Source organism: Dermacentor albipictus, chromosome 6, assembly GCF_038994185.2.
Source record: "Dermacentor albipictus isolate Rhodes 1998 colony chromosome 6, USDA_Dalb.pri_finalv2, whole genome shotgun sequence".
Taxonomy (NCBI): domain Eukaryota; kingdom Metazoa; phylum Arthropoda; class Arachnida; order Ixodida; family Ixodidae; genus Dermacentor; species Dermacentor albipictus.
In genome coordinates, this window is record NC_091826.1 from 93848011 (window position 1) to 93863295 (window position 15285).

At 47.8% G+C, this 15285-nt stretch overlaps 2 protein-coding genes across 3 annotated transcripts in view; one reads left to right on the forward strand and one right to left on the reverse strand.

The window, feature by feature from the left end:
- Positions 1-15285, reverse strand: part of LOC135907495 (KH domain-containing, RNA-binding, signal transduction-associated protein 2-like) — a 346553-nt gene that overhangs the window by 112173 nt on the left and 219095 nt on the right. The gene's annotated exons all lie outside the window — the stretch shown is intronic.
- LOC135907514 (membrane alanyl aminopeptidase-like) overlaps positions 3667-15285 on the forward strand; it is a 45738-nt gene continuing 34119 nt past the window's right edge. The window contains exons 1-3 of the mRNA XM_065439209.1: positions 3667-3734; positions 6989-7185; positions 12268-12460. Of these exons, the coding sequence (XP_065295281.1) occupies positions 7022-7185; positions 12268-12460 (357 nt within the window). The 5' untranslated portion in view covers positions 3667-3734; positions 6989-7021. The remainder of the gene's footprint in view (positions 3735-6988; positions 7186-12267; positions 12461-15285) is intronic.

Consider the following 15285-nt stretch of genomic DNA (forward strand, 5'->3'; position numbering starts at 1 on the left):
AGAGTAGTTCTTAAGTTGCAGCCTCTCCAACGTGTGTGTTTCAATACATGTTACACTGAATCACTGATATTCATGATGGGAATGGAAATCACGCACACAGAATGCGTCTAACTAAAGCCAGAACTCTTTACTGGTGATGACGACAGGCCCTCATAGGTGATGTCACTGAAGGCACTGTGAAGCTGTTGCGCAATACCCAGTTGCTTCACTGACATGTTTTACGTAACTTCGATGTAACTTTATGTAACTAGGTCGTTGTCGCTATTTCAGTTGTTTTTATTGTTATCGTATGTTGAATTTGGCACGCACCTGGGTTACATGTCGTATTAATACGGGATTGCTTCTCTATTCCGACAGCTTGGGCCGGTGAATACTACTACAAATAATGAACGCAATGAAAATCGATCACCTTGTGTACCATGTAAAGTGTCCTACTTTTTGCCTATTTTTCCCTCGTTTCCATGGTGTACGAAAGGGGAGAGGACATCTTGTCGCAAATATCCGACGCTGACCTGATCTGGCTGATCTTAAGGGGTGTTTTAAACACTGCTTCAAACCAGAAAAACGCTGGCACTGTTAAATTTAATTGCGCTGTCGCCGATTGTCTGATAAGAGGCTGCCTCGCAACATGACACACCTATGCCATTCGATATCGCGGGCCGCGTCACTGCAGTCAAAGCGGAATGCCGGCATTTCGTAGGCATTGCGAAACTGTCGCTCAAGCATAGTCCACCGCAGTGTTACGAAGCCACAGTGCGTCAAACAACCAACAGAACCTACCCACATCACTTCATCGCCTGCTTTATTACTACGAGGAACACTTGGTGTCACGTGGAGCTGCCGCCCACATTTGGGAACTTTTCTCTTCGATATTACGTGCCGCTGGCTTTTGTTATTATGAGGAGGGAGCCGTTGTTGTCGAAGCGCCGTTTAGACCAACGTTACTAGAACCAGCTCGTTCTAGTAACGCTGGTTTGGACACCGCTATTGTTGATGTTGACGCTAGTTCCTTGATACGTGGCGCGTATATATGTAATGAGCGCACAAAACGACAAATCGACATGGATGGCTACAGATAGCAAATCTCAGGGGGCAAATGGGCCAATGGTGAGAAAATAAATATATTTGATGGTAAATTTTACGTATTGTTATTAATAGGCAATCATTAAAGACGCGTAAAAGGTATCACGAAAAAGGAAGAAGAGGAAAGCATCTCGCTCCAGCCGCGCGTTCTCCCGAGCGGCTGCGCCTCGGGCTCAGAAGGCGCGAGAGCCGGGCCCCAAGAAAGGACGAGCGCCATGTCTTCGGTGGACCGGGTGCTGACGCTGTTCGGCTACAAGCTGGACAGGAAGCTGGGCGACTTCAAGGCGCGCCTGCGCGAGGACCGCGGGCCCACGAACACGGGCGCCAACCCCTGGAACCCGGCGACCGTGGTGCTCGACTCGCTGCGGCGCCGCAAGTGCGGCTTCGGTCGGCTCGCCGCCAAGAACGGCAGCCCGTCGGGCTTGCGGAGACAGCGCTCCGGCTGCTAGGCCTAAGAGCGCGCTGCCCCATCCCCGACCCCCAGCCATCCCCATCCACCGCGGGCCCACCGATGCTGCGCGGATCTTCGCCACGTCCAACCGTCCACCGACTAGGTCGCGCCGGGAGTCGCGAGGGCGACGTTGCCTCAGTGAGGCTTCACGCTTGGTACAACGACGCCACTTGCCGCTGTGAGTAAGGCCAAGGGACTTCTCGCTGGGCCAACCAAGCTCTACTGTTCATCTGCTGAGACGCATGTTCGAGGGTTGCGAGACATGACTGGCATCTCAGCGTCGGATGTTTAAAGTTGAACCGGGATCAGGGCTCAAAGCTTCAGCCATGTGAGCGGCTCGTGTTCAGCGCCAGGAAACTTTATCGGCGGGGAGGCAACGTGCCAAGACTGTCAGCTGTGGTGACGGCCAGCGAGACTTTTCATGAAAAGACGTGGCAGCTCGATCGATCGAAAACGGAAGGTTGCGGCAGAGCAAAAGGTGGCACTCGGGGACTAGCAGCGTCGTTTCTCCAGGCTAGGTGCTCAGCTTTTTAGACGTTTGAGCCATGTCATAAAAGTTGTAACGCCATTTCTGAGTCACTAGCTTCTCATGCTTGTCTTGTCCTGTAACGTGGGTGTCATTGCATTGTTGAGTCGGGGAAGCACGCAACATATTGTGTTAAAAACTGTCGTGACCTGGACTGCTTGGAGCAGTCAAGCGTCATACTTAAATGAAATGAAATCGTGTCCTCAGAAACATGTGTCTGCATTTTGTTCCTACGTAAAATAATTACTCATTTGGCTGCGGACAATGTGGCGCTGCCGCATGCACTTCATATGAGGGAACCTTTAGCAAGCTTAACCACTTGAACCATAGCCCTTGGCAATATTGAAAACGTCATCCGTGTTGTATAGTACACAGAGTCTCGGCGAGCCATGGTACGTACGTGCCGTTTCATGAGAACCGCGCATTGGGTTCATTTCAGCACACCCTTGGCCCTCAGGCTGTTACAGGAGTGGGTTACAGGGGTGTAGACGGTGAATGTGCGTGGTTACGTTACAATTGCTTGAAGCTGGGTGACTTTACTATGAACGTTGCGAAATTCGCTGATCGCGCTAAACATTTGTCATTACGAACAAGGTAGAGAAGTCTCTGAAATGAACAAGAACACCCGTGCTTTTATATACAGTGTTTGTAAAATACGTATTCCAATTCCGTTGGGCAAGCGAAAAGCGAAAGAAAATAGTGTGGACAGCTCCTTTCGAGGTTAAAAAAAAAACGAGAAACGAAGTAACGATCGCTCGCGCGTGGGTGGTCAAATCCTTTTTCATCTAATACCGACTGAAAGTTTGTGGGTATCGTACTATACATTCAATTTTATGGTGGGTGTTGCTGTCGCCATGTTGGACATGTTGATGAAGCTGATACGTCTTAAAATCTGGCGCATTATGCTGATACGTCTTTAAATATAGCGCATACGGACAATGGGGAATCGGCTAAAAATCGGGTGGTTACACGCGCACTTGTTTATTTAAAGAAAAGAAATGAACTTGACACGGTAAAACCGCGAACGTCATTGCGAAGTCTGGCCAGATGACTGAAACATTAAATTTAAACGAACTAAAAAGACGATTCATTGAATAGTTCAAAAGAGTAAGGGAAGTAGAAATTAGCTTGATATAGCCTTGCTGCTTAAAAGAAATCCCTGATGATTGAGTGAGACACGTACGTGTGGGCAAAATTCAAACCAGGGGCCATGAAGGACAGCAAATATTATGTTGGATACAGAGCGTAACTTCAGCTTTTTTTACTACGTGCGCTGTTCCGACTGTTCTTTTTTTGTGTGTCTATTTTTGGTTACACTCACCGCCGCTCTATAGAGTAGAACACTTCCCAGTAAATGGCGACTACTCTATCACCTTTGGACAACTCTAATCTCATCTTTACATCAGAGAGCAGCAAACAGCAAACAAGTAAAAGTTCTGTGTCCTAGTTTGCGTTCAATCGCAGAAAGGTGCGAGATAACAAGCACAACCTTTTCCTAGTTAGGCTGCTTGACCAGTTCTTTATTTTGAGTTATTTTAGGCAACTTCAGCAGTGAAAACTTTCCGTCAGGTGTTCGTAGATATTCGGCGAGCCCGGGAAGTGTTTTCCTTGCGTGATGCGGGACAGAAGAAGAAGAAGAAGAAGAAGAAGAACGCCGTGGCCATATTGTGCAAGGTAAGGCGTTCGAGCTCCTGCTGCTCTTAAATACGCATTTCGTTATCTGAAAGCAAGCAACAATCTCATAATACGCAACCTCTTTCACCCACTGTGCTTTTACTGACATCTGGTCTTCTCGCCACCTTCCACCAATGAAATGAGCCTTAACGCAATCTGAAGCCTTATGTTCCGCCGTCCATTTACTCTATCTTGTGACAGCTCCGCGCGAGACTTAAAATTGAATATGGCTCTCTTTAAACAAAAAAAATTACAAAGCCTTAGCGGCGCAACCTTAACTTTGATCTAGTTTGACTGCTTTATCGTTCACAGAAAATCCGGTTGCAATTTTCTTTTAGTCTGTAGGACTTGGATGATTCATGTATCGATATTTCTCTGGTGCTTTTAACTGTAGCATACTATTTCAAATTTCTGTATGCTGCAGTTAGCGTGTTGCCCATAGAGTACATCCTTTCACGTGCACTCTTCGCTGAAACACCTGTTTATTCGGGTACTGGGCACAACGTCGTAAACAACAGCGAGACAAGGAAGCGCTAACGAAGTGACGCATTTGTGTATACATTGTTTTCTGGGTCCAAATTCACAAACCATTTTGTTCGGAAGTGCTGCTTTTCATTGGCTGATGGCCTTCGATAATAATATGTCCTACATCACTATTGGTTGGCACGAACGCTGTTAGCGTATGAACGTTTCGTGAATACGGGCCCTGGTCCTCATCTTCCGGGCAGTGCACATTGCTACTACATATTGCCAAATTTTGCTTGCCTTTGCTCCAGCACTGTTCTCACTGCTGTTTCCAGGCCAACAAATGGATAGAAAGGTATATGCTGTATCCGCGTTTTTGTCTCAGATAGCCCGCACCGTTCTTACCGCGCGACGGTGAAAATTTCTCCTCCCCTGCAGTGGTTCGTAGGAAGCCTTTGCGAACTCTGAACACATAGTGGCAACGGCTATTATGCGCTTCATCAAATAAGCAACAGAAGGACGCGCCCTGACTTCGGTAAAACTACGGTTGTAGTGCTGTTCGAGTGAGCGAAGAAAGTTTCAAACAAATGGGTGGTTTCTCTTTCGCTCTTATTCATTTACTCGCAGTTTAGCGTGTACTTCGCAGTGCACTTCACTCCACGTACAGTCAGTTTTTCAAGAAAAGAAATAAAGCGCCGACACATTATGGAACGACGCTTCGGCTCCCCTAAGGGGAACCTTGTTCACAAAATTGGAGATGGGCAAGGTTTGCAACACTGTCCGGGTGATTGAGCCATAGCCGCATGCTTATGGATTCCTGAGAAATACTGAGACAGGGAAACTGAGACGTCTGTGTTTTTTTTTATCTATATGGTCGACATCGCCTTTACCTTTCTGGCAACGATTTAGCCTAGCTACGGAAGAATCCGTACAACTATTGAAATCATAATCATTGAGCCTACGACATAGCTAGGACGATTGCAGACGGTTTATGTTCAAAATGTAGAAACAGCAGCGCGCACCTGAAAGTGCAGCCGATTTGTTATCACAGACCGGTTGCCATTGTACCAGAGAGTGCCTTCCTGACCAAGTCTGGTGAGCTTGTAGGGTGAGCGTTTAAGTTATTGCAGTACCGACCAGTGCCATGTGCTTAGCGGTGCCCATCGCCAGTTGCGATGAAACGCCTGCGATGCAAACACTGTAGGAGCAACATGTCAATGTGGCTAGATACCAAACGCAGAATGCTATTATAAATGAAAATGGGAGTAAGTCAACTTCGGAAACTGACGCAACAAAACATAAAACCGGCGTCATATTAAAGCGATAAAATTAGCCGAGTGCTGCATTGAAGTAAACGCGGTGATAAAATTAAGTAATTAACAAGTTGGAGGATGGCTTTGTTACGGAAAGAACGGAGTGAAGACCTGTTTTTTTGTTTTCTTGGGTTTTCGGCGAGTGTCGTCGGGGTTTCAAAGTCAGCACAGAGTAACGGTTCAAATGCCGGGCCGGCACTGCCTATGAAAGTTTTATTGCGGTAGCAATTATATGGGCACTCCAGGTGCATTTCTGTCGTCGCCGTCGCCGTGAGGTTACGTATAAGTGAAAGCGCCTAAGGTTGAGCCGGCGAACGCGGTTGAATCTCGCGTGCGCGAGCGAGGAACGCGGCCCCGGTGCGCGCCCTCGCCTGTGGCGCGCAAGACATGGGGTGAGGCGAGGCGAAAGGGGCGTCCTTCTCAGGCAGCTGCCACTGTGCCTCGATGTCCTCCTCGCTCGCCGCTCCGTACAGAGAGGAGAAACGTGCATGCTGGGATTTATCGCTCATGGCCAACGCCGCCGACGCCGACACCGACGCCGACGACACCGGCTTTTCTGCGACACGAGCTCCTTAACGCTGTCGCGTTAAAACGGCTTCGTTTACTACGGCGTTGGCCACGCGAATAGCGGACGCCGCAATAGACGCCTTTGGCGGACGCAGCGTTGCCGGCGCTAGTGCGTCCTGAAAGGCGTCGGCGACGTGGCTAAAGTGCGCGCCCGCGCAGGCGTCATCTTCAAAGCGATCTGCGATGTTTGCAGAGTAGTGCCAGTAGCTTCCTATGCGCGGTGTTTGCGACATTTCGTAGGCATCGAAGCGACAGATGCCCAGAGGTCAATTTGCTCGCGGCTGCTGCCACCATTCCTAACTCCAGAGATTTCACAGACAGTTTCCGCTGTCATCGAGTGAAATGTGTGTGCGCGTAACATTGTGCTGGTTAATTTAGTTGAAGCACATTGACGGGCTAGTCCGTTTGAATCCATGATAGAAGGTGTAAGCGCGACTGAACAAGGACGTAGAGAGAAGCTAACACGCAGACAGCGCTGTCTCGGTGCGTCTGTTTCTACGTCGTCGTTAAGTTACGCTTACGCATTCTATCATTGTTAATTTAGTTATCGAGTGTTTACAAGTTTATACGGCCGATAACACTACTATCCTTACTTCGTACAGCTATCTACTAACTTGCTATCGCACTCGGTGCTTTGCCTTTCGGATTTCAACTTACAACTTTTCATAGACGAATAGATGCTGGCAATGCACAAACAAATGGGTTAATTTCGTGCTAGTTTGCAAGGGTAAATACTCTCAAAGCTAGAGGGAAACAATGGAACACTTGCAATGTGCGCAGTGATCAGCAGAAGGTAATCAGTATGCCGGCGCAAATCGTCGTGTATGACTGGTTTGTGCGCGTGCGCCGAGAAACGTGGCAATGTACGCAGGGCTGAACGCTGCCGGCTCCATTCGCCATTTGCCTCAGGTTTCCAGGCACCACGTCTGTGGGCTGCGGACGATGTACCGAATCAAGATCAAGGTCAAGACGCACCCGATTAACACGCGCGTCACCCGACTGCTTCTGGCGGTGGCCGCCCTGTTTACGACTGTCATCGTCGGCTTCAAGCTGTACCGCATAGCGATCCTGCACGCCGACAAAATGGAAGGAGAGCTGTCCGGATGGTGAGTCCATGCTTCATTTCATGGCTGTGGCGTTGGGCTGCTAAGCACGACGAGGTCGCGGGATCGAATCTCGGCCACGGCCTGCCGCATTTCGATGGTGGCAAAATGCGAAAGCAACCATGTCCTCAGATTTAAGTGCACGGTAAAGAACCCCAGGTGGTCTGAATTTCCGGAGTCCCCCCCCCTGCCACCCCCCCCCAAGATGTGCTTCGTAATCAGGTCGTGGTTTTGGCATGTAAAATCCCATTATTTAGTTTTTAATAGCTCCTGCGTGCTTCTTGAGCTCACCCGGAATGATAGCGGCTTTAGTCGACCATGTGGCTTAATTCTTGAAAGAACTGCCCCGAGAGCAAAGCTGGGCTGTACTCATGTTTGCACCACCAAGGTTGGTGCACAGGTGCAGTGGGGTCACATAGTGTGCGGATATTTTATTCACAAGCTGATTACAGGAGCGCTAAGCGTTGGAATTCCTGACTATTGCGATAAGTGCTCGGAGCTATTGCTGTCTGTGTTACTGTACTCTGAGCTCGAGCAGGGGCGCTATAACGTAAAACTATTCCAAACTTTTCTATTCCAATTCTGCTATCAACCCTCCACGATTCGTCAAAAGCATTTTTCAACCAGCCCCGCTTCACCTGTCTGTCACGTGACGTCCCGAAAACCGCGATGGCTCCCCATCTGATATGATGTGCACACACTGATTATGCATGATTTGACAGAAAAAAGAAAAGCAGTTATTTCTGATTCGACCCCTTTTCGCCATTAGCCCTCGGCTATTGGTAAAAAGTTTTCGGGCTGCACCCACTTCACCTGCCTGTCACGTGACGTCACAAAACCGCACAAACTCACCGCGTGAAAGTGACGTGTACGCGATAAAGATGCATTAATATGCCGAACAAAACTGAATTTTCTTCGGAATAGCCGCGGGCTGCCCCGTTCCGAAAGGAACAAAAGATTGCTGCCGCCGATCGCTGAGACGCTGGCTACTCGCACCTGCCGGAAAGCATGGGTGTATTTGCGTATAATAAAGCTTCTTGCGTGGCCGTGTAACGTTTTCGAGCACTTCCGACACGTTTACCACCTCATTCTGCCAACTCTTCTTTGCTGAGGGTCAGTTTTAGCGTCATTCTTAAGCTTCCGTTGCATGCCGCCGCGATTTTCGACCAGCCACCACAAGCTAGGTAAGGGAAAGCCGACCAATCGCAGACGCCGGCACCACCCTCTTCATCCGGTTATCGATTTTCAGTGCACTGGCTATGCCCCAGCGGATCCCTCTCCACTTGAGAGTTCTCCTCGCCTCTTGTCAGCCAATTAGATACGACAAGCCGCTCAGTGTAGGCAATGTTATTCGTTTTTCAAGCAAACAAAAGTGACCTCCTACGAACGAGGAGAGTGTTTGATTGGTCTGTACAGACAACCCTGTGGGTGACCGCCCGGTGCTTGCGTCGGTGGTGACGCAAATTTGACGTCAGCAGATTGGAATAGAAACATATTGGAATAGTTTTACGTTATAGGGCCCCAGTAGTGCGTTTTCTTTTTCGATGTATTTTATATGTATGGGGCAAAGGTGGAGGGAAAGCTGACGTAAGAGTCGCATTTTTAGTGGCTATTTTCACATGTCACTGTTAACTTGTTACAATACATATGCGTTCACAATAAATGCTGATGACGCACCGCACCGTTCTGACCACAATACAAGTAAATAATTTTAACTGCAGCGTGAGTTGGAAAGTGTGGTATTTCAAGCACGCAGCGAGAACACGTTGTCAGTTACGTAAAGCAACATGCACGAGGGACTTCGTACTCCGTGCTACTGAATTATGCATCGGCGGCAACACAACCCTATTTTGCATTCCGATAGAAAGAAGTGCAGATCATAAAAAATGGAGGTGTGAAGTATGTATGCCCTGTGGCCTTCAAATATTTATTCATTTGCTACTGTAAATGTTCTATATTTATATAATGATAAAAAAAGATACGACAATAAAAAAATCATAGTGGGGACAAAAAACTGGTTGAAATAACTTTTTTTAAAGCACTGCTAGTTTCATGGCATCCCCAGTGCGTGGAAGAGCAGGAACAGAGGTTTCAGAATTCACTTTCAGTTTTTCAGCTCAACATTGTCTGACCACGCTCATTTCAGTGTAGTCTGCGATTGATGTTACTTGCGTTGGTGAATGGTAAATGACGTCTAACACGGAGCTTTACTAGGCAAATAATGTGAGCACAGAGCATTGTCTATTTGTTGCTTATAAAATGAATTGTGCAAATTGCGAATCCTACACTACTTCATCTCAAGATGGAGCCCTGCTTGCTTTAAATATACATTGGCAAGGAAAGGTGTAGAGTAGGAGAGTGGATAGCCGTGCCCGTTGGTGTAGATTCACGGTTGACTGGAAGCGCAAACGCACACAACGAAAACGGAATGAGACGCAACGAGCGCAATGCAGCGTGCTCGTTCTGCCTCGTTCCTTCTTCACTGTGTGTGTTTGCGCTTCCAGTCAGCCATGAAAGAGTAGGGTAACAAACAAACCCTCCCGCCTCTCTGCTTGCCCTACTTACCATCCCTTTGTTTGTTTGATTCGTGCTTTCTATCAGTCCACGCGACCATTCCATGTAGCGACAACACTGGAAAGCCCGCATCCCTGTGAAAATACGCCCGAATATTTCTTAGTTGCTGAAGTACAATGCCTAGAACACATCCTGGTATTGCCTGTGGTGTTTATTTCCTCTGTAGGGGAAAAACCTTGTGTGTTTAAATTCGTGAAGGGCTGCTCTAAATCGCAATTTTAAAGCAAAACTTCTAAAGCTTTTCTACCATCGTTACTATTTTTTTCTCGACCGACTGCACTATTACTATACTGGTGTTTTATAGGTTACAAACACCTAACGAATAACCTGGTCTGGTGACAGTTCTTCGCCATTAAAGGCACCACTAAACGGAGAAAAGTGAACAGCGGCGAAATTTCCGAGCGTGACAGCAAAGCCGTGCATTGTCTTGCGCAGTCGATGAATACATCATCTCACACAAACAGCCAAAGGGGCAGCCGCATCTGCGCGCTTACCGCTGGGTTCTTATTCCTCAGATGACAGGTGCGTCTACGCTTTATGCATAGATACGCGCGCATTGCTCGCTGCTATGCATGCGTGTGCTGCCACCTTGAGGAATGTTTCAAGCTAACCGATTTGCACGCGAGCACACTGCATTTACCGGTGCGTGGCGACGTGGCTAGGCGCTCACTGTTCATCCCGCGCTGAAGCATTAATCTCACCCCTGGCTAGAACAAAACGTGGCTCCACCGTCCGCGAGCATGCGACGATGAAGCTGATCCCGTAGTTCCAAAAATAGAGCCGCTCAGAGTGTCGTAGCTATATAGCTGCGACATCAACTCCGAGATTGCCGGCGCGGAAGGCATGCTGGACGTAAGATCCATAATCACGGAGCTTCTTACAATTGCCCACAGCGAAAAGTGGCGCTACGGTGCCTTTCTGTGCAAGGCAATGGTAGGAAGAGGGCGCTTCGGACCAGGGGCACCTTTCTTGTAAAGCCACGACGCCGTGCATATGGACGAGGCGAATAAGGCTTTCTGTGTCCGGTGTTCGGCAATGATCGAGTCACTCCTAAAGCAGCACGGAAACACACTACTTTCTGCATCATTACATACCTAAAAAAAAATTACCTGACGCTTGGTGTGAAAATATGTTAAACATGAACGCTAGCGACAAAGTGGGAGGGTAATAAGAAAGACGACAAGCGCTGTGGTCACTCTGCGCCGCTTTAGTCATGTGTTTCCGTTTTATTCGCTCGCTTGTTAGGAGCTACTTTCACGCGATTAATCAGTAAAGGTTTCAACTAATAAACTAACAGTGAAAATTATTATAGGAAACCATCACCAAAGATAGATAATGAGAGAACTGGGACTTCTCCTAAGGAAGAGTTCAGTTTAAGAAAGTTTTATTTGTGCGGCCGTCACCATGTTTCAGGCCAAACACTTTTCAAGACAGGCCCCCGAACCACCCAGATTCCTGCATACTTGTTAGAGCACCGCGCACGTCAAAAAAAAAAAACGACAAAAGAACTCGCATAGGCAAAAGCTACACGCTTATCAACCCTCTTGTTGCTTCATTCAGGAGATATCGGAAGCCCAGCCTGTTTACGCGCGGCCAAGCAGGGCTCCTGTAATGTAAAACTATTCCCGTCTGTTCTTTATTCGAAATCGGCCATTAGCCCTCCCTCATTGGTCAGAATGGTTCGCATCCAACCCATACGGGCGTGCGTCAAACCCGTATGGGCTGGTACCGAACCATTCAGCCGAATCAGGGAGGGCTAATGGCCAATTTGGAAGAAATAACAGAATGGAATAGTTTTATTTTATACCGGCCCAGCGTTCTTTAGGCGTCACAGCGGCGCTATACCCTCGACACACACTTTGAGCTAGACTGAGCTCGAACGTAAAGGAGTTCAAGCCGCAGCGAGCCGCTATCGTCGCCGCAATTTTACTAGCAGTATTTCAAGAAATAAGAAATTTAAAAAAAGGCGCCTCGCATCGACGACAGACATGCGAGATTAAGTCGTCTGCTACGCGTGTCGAGCATGCACTTTAATGACGACTGAAATCCAAACGCATTAAAATCAGCGAGCACCACCACTTTCTTTCTGCGAGCTCCCAGAAAGAAGCTTATAAGATTTGCACGTCTGAACGGTCGTTAGCTTCAAATCGTTGGCGTGCAGAATTCTAAAAGCGTCCGAAGATACAAGGGGCAGGTGAAAGCATCATAAAAAAGCAAGGGCTAACCCTTAAAGCCGTCCCGTTGGCTATTCTACACAAAGGGAAGGACAAAAAGAAGTGTACAAAATATAACTAAGAGAAACTGAGGGCTCCATGAACGCACGGGATCACACGAAAAATAAAAGGCGGAGTAGTCACACAAATAATAATAATAATAATAATGGCCTCCTTGTGCGCCTTTGAAAGGCGAGTCGCGCGTAGTAGAGTTCATTTCGCAGGCAAACGAAAGTGGTCGCAACCTTTCTTTCGCGACGTTTGCTGACCACGTGACTACGCATGCGACCGCTCGTAGGTTCGATAAGGACGCCTTCGTACCCGACAAGCTTCCGACGGACCTCGTGCCCGACATGTACACCCTCTCGATCAACGCGACCAACGTCACGTTCAGCGGGAACGTCACCATCAAGGTCATCTGTAGGAAGAACACCTCGTACCTCCTGCTGCACGCGGCCCCTAGCCTGCGCATCAAGTCCGCCGAAGTCAAGGTCAGTGTCTCGTGGATTCCGCTAGGCGGCGCCATACTGTCTGACCAGTTTCAGGCAGACCGGCTAACTTACTGGCTAATGAGAATGAAGCGACGATTCCGAGCCGGACAATTTCAAGCTTCTCTGTTGTTTGCCCTATACTGTTTATGCGAATGCAACGCTGGTTGCGTATACCCGCAGTCGTGACCGCGTCACTAGCTCGTTCGAACCTGGCCGTGGTGGCCGTGTCACGACGGAGTAAAATTTATAACGCTGGTGCACTCATATTTAGAAGAACCCCAGATGGTCAAAATGAATCCGTGGTCCTCCACTAAGGCGTGCACGACAATCATATCGTGCAGTCAGTGCGTAAAACCACAGAACGATATCTAAAGTAAATTGAAACCTGAAGTCCCATAAAAGTACGAGTAATAGCGGGTATTGCAGAAACATTCAGGCTTTTATCCAGCACACTAACGCGCCACTAACTACAGCGTGTCTTTCGTATTAAACCCGCCGTGGTTGCTCAGTGGCTATGGTGTTCGGCTGCTGAGCACGAGGTCGCGGGATCGAATCCCGGCCACGGCGGCCGCATTTCGATGGGGGCGAAATGCGAAAACACCCGTGTGCTTAGATTTAGGTGCACGTTAAAGAACCCCAGGTGGTCAAAATTTCCGGAGTCCTCCACTACGGCGTGCCTCATAATCAGAAAGTGGTTTTGGCACGTAAAACCCCAAATATTATTATTAGTATTATATCTTTCGTATTAATTATTTTTCTCTGATAAGCCGCGTTAAAAGAAAGTAAATTTGCCACTATTTACTACCATTTGTTGCCGAGTCAACAGTGCGAGGCACTCTCGCATAAATATTGAACAGCGCGGTGTGTTTTTGCCCAGGTTCATATCGCTTGATTGCATCTCGGTTGCTTTTCTGGTAGCATTACATAGTTAGCTTTGCTATCTGCAGCGTATACCTTGACTATATTTGGGCACTTTGAGGGGAAGGTTGCGGCAACATTTCTCGTTCGTTCACTTTAGAAGCCGACAACGCTTTTCCAAATATCAAGCACAAAGGCATCTGCGTTGCTAATCAACCACTGCAGACGTTGCAGTGAATGCCTTTGGAGTCACAGCTGGAAAAGGCACCGTATCCTCTAACTTTGCACTGTGCATAGCAAGTAACACAATTCTCTCTTACTCCACCTGGTCCGATTTGCTTTACAGTAAGGACTGATATCAAAAAGAAAACAAGAAACATCAAGTCGCACAACGAGAAAATATATCTAGCCGTTCGCGCCAAGCGTGCTTTGAGAGGAGTCGTACTCATAATAGGCGGTACTACCAGTAAATATGCAAAGTAGAAGCGTGCGCGCGCTACTGGAGTGTGGCAGAGCTGCAATACACAGGATCGAGCAAGGGCAATCTTGACGGCATGGAAAACACGAATTCTTATTAGGACCAAACGTAGTTTAGTGCATGTTGCGTAACGAATGGAAAGTACGGGTATAAGTGATTTCAGCTCCGTCGTCGATGACGAAAGCGCCGCACGGTGCGGTGGATGTTCGTTTTTTTGTTTTTGTTTTGTCGAGAGGGAAGCACTTACGTAAAGGCGCAAAATCACGCGTGCACAATTGTACAACCCGTTGCGCGACTTAACGGTTTTCACAACGGGAAATTGCAAATCGCTTTTTTTTTCTTATCCTGCAAGCGCCGTTTCTTTATAGCGTTCGCAATACCTTTCGCGAATTTAGAAGCCGTGACATTGAGGTGTTCCTTGAAACTTACTGTGAAACCAAAGAGTTACGACTAAGTGGGACATTACGAATGAATGAGGTAAACTTGAGCGTTATAGCAAACCAGGGGCGCTATAAAATAAAGCTATTCCAAACTGTTTCTATTCCCTTTCTGCTATCAGCCCTCCACCATCGGTAAAACATTTTTGAGCTACGCCCAATTCACATGTCTGTCCCGCGACGTCACAAAAGCCGCGAGAACTTACGATATCGTAGGACGCGTGCACACTGCGTATGCATGATTAGATCGAACAAGAAAAAATAATTATTTCTGATTCCGCACCTCTCTTGCCGACAGCCATCCGCTATTGGTCGATAGCTTTCGGGCTCCACCCATTTCGCCTTTCTGTCAGGCAACGTCACAAAACTGCGGAAAACTCACCCCGTCAAAGTGACGTGCACGTATTAAAAATGCACTATTATGCCGAGCGAAACTGACCTTTTTTTCGAAATAGCAAGAGACGGTGCAGGAATACAAGACGATTGCCTGCCTATCGCTCTGGTACTGGCTACTGAGAGCTGCCGGAAAGAAATGATTTATGTGTGTATAATAACAATTTTTACGTGGCACTAGGACGTTGTCGATACATTTTCACACGTGTACTACATGGCTCTGGTGACTCTTCTTTGCTGAAGATGCGTTTCAGCGGTATTTTTTAAACATTACGTTGCACCTCGCGGCGATTTTCGACCAGCCACAGCATGCTAAGTAAGGGGGAAGCGGACAAATCGCAAGCGCCGGCACCGATTCCTTCATCTGGCCATATATAGTGGCTGCGCTAGCTTGGCCCCAGTAAATTCCTTTCTACTTCTGCGGGCTCCTCGCCTCTTGTCCGCCAATTAGATAATGAAAAAAAAACTCTAAAAGTAGGCAGTGCCATTCACTTTGGAATCAAACAAAAGCGACACCCTACAAACGAGGAAAGCGTTTCATTAGGCGGTTCGAAGAAAACTGCGCATCACCGCCCTATGCTTATCAGGACGGTTAGGTAAATTTAGTGTCACGAACATTGAAATAGTTTTACGCTATAGGCCTCTAGCCCCCGAACCTA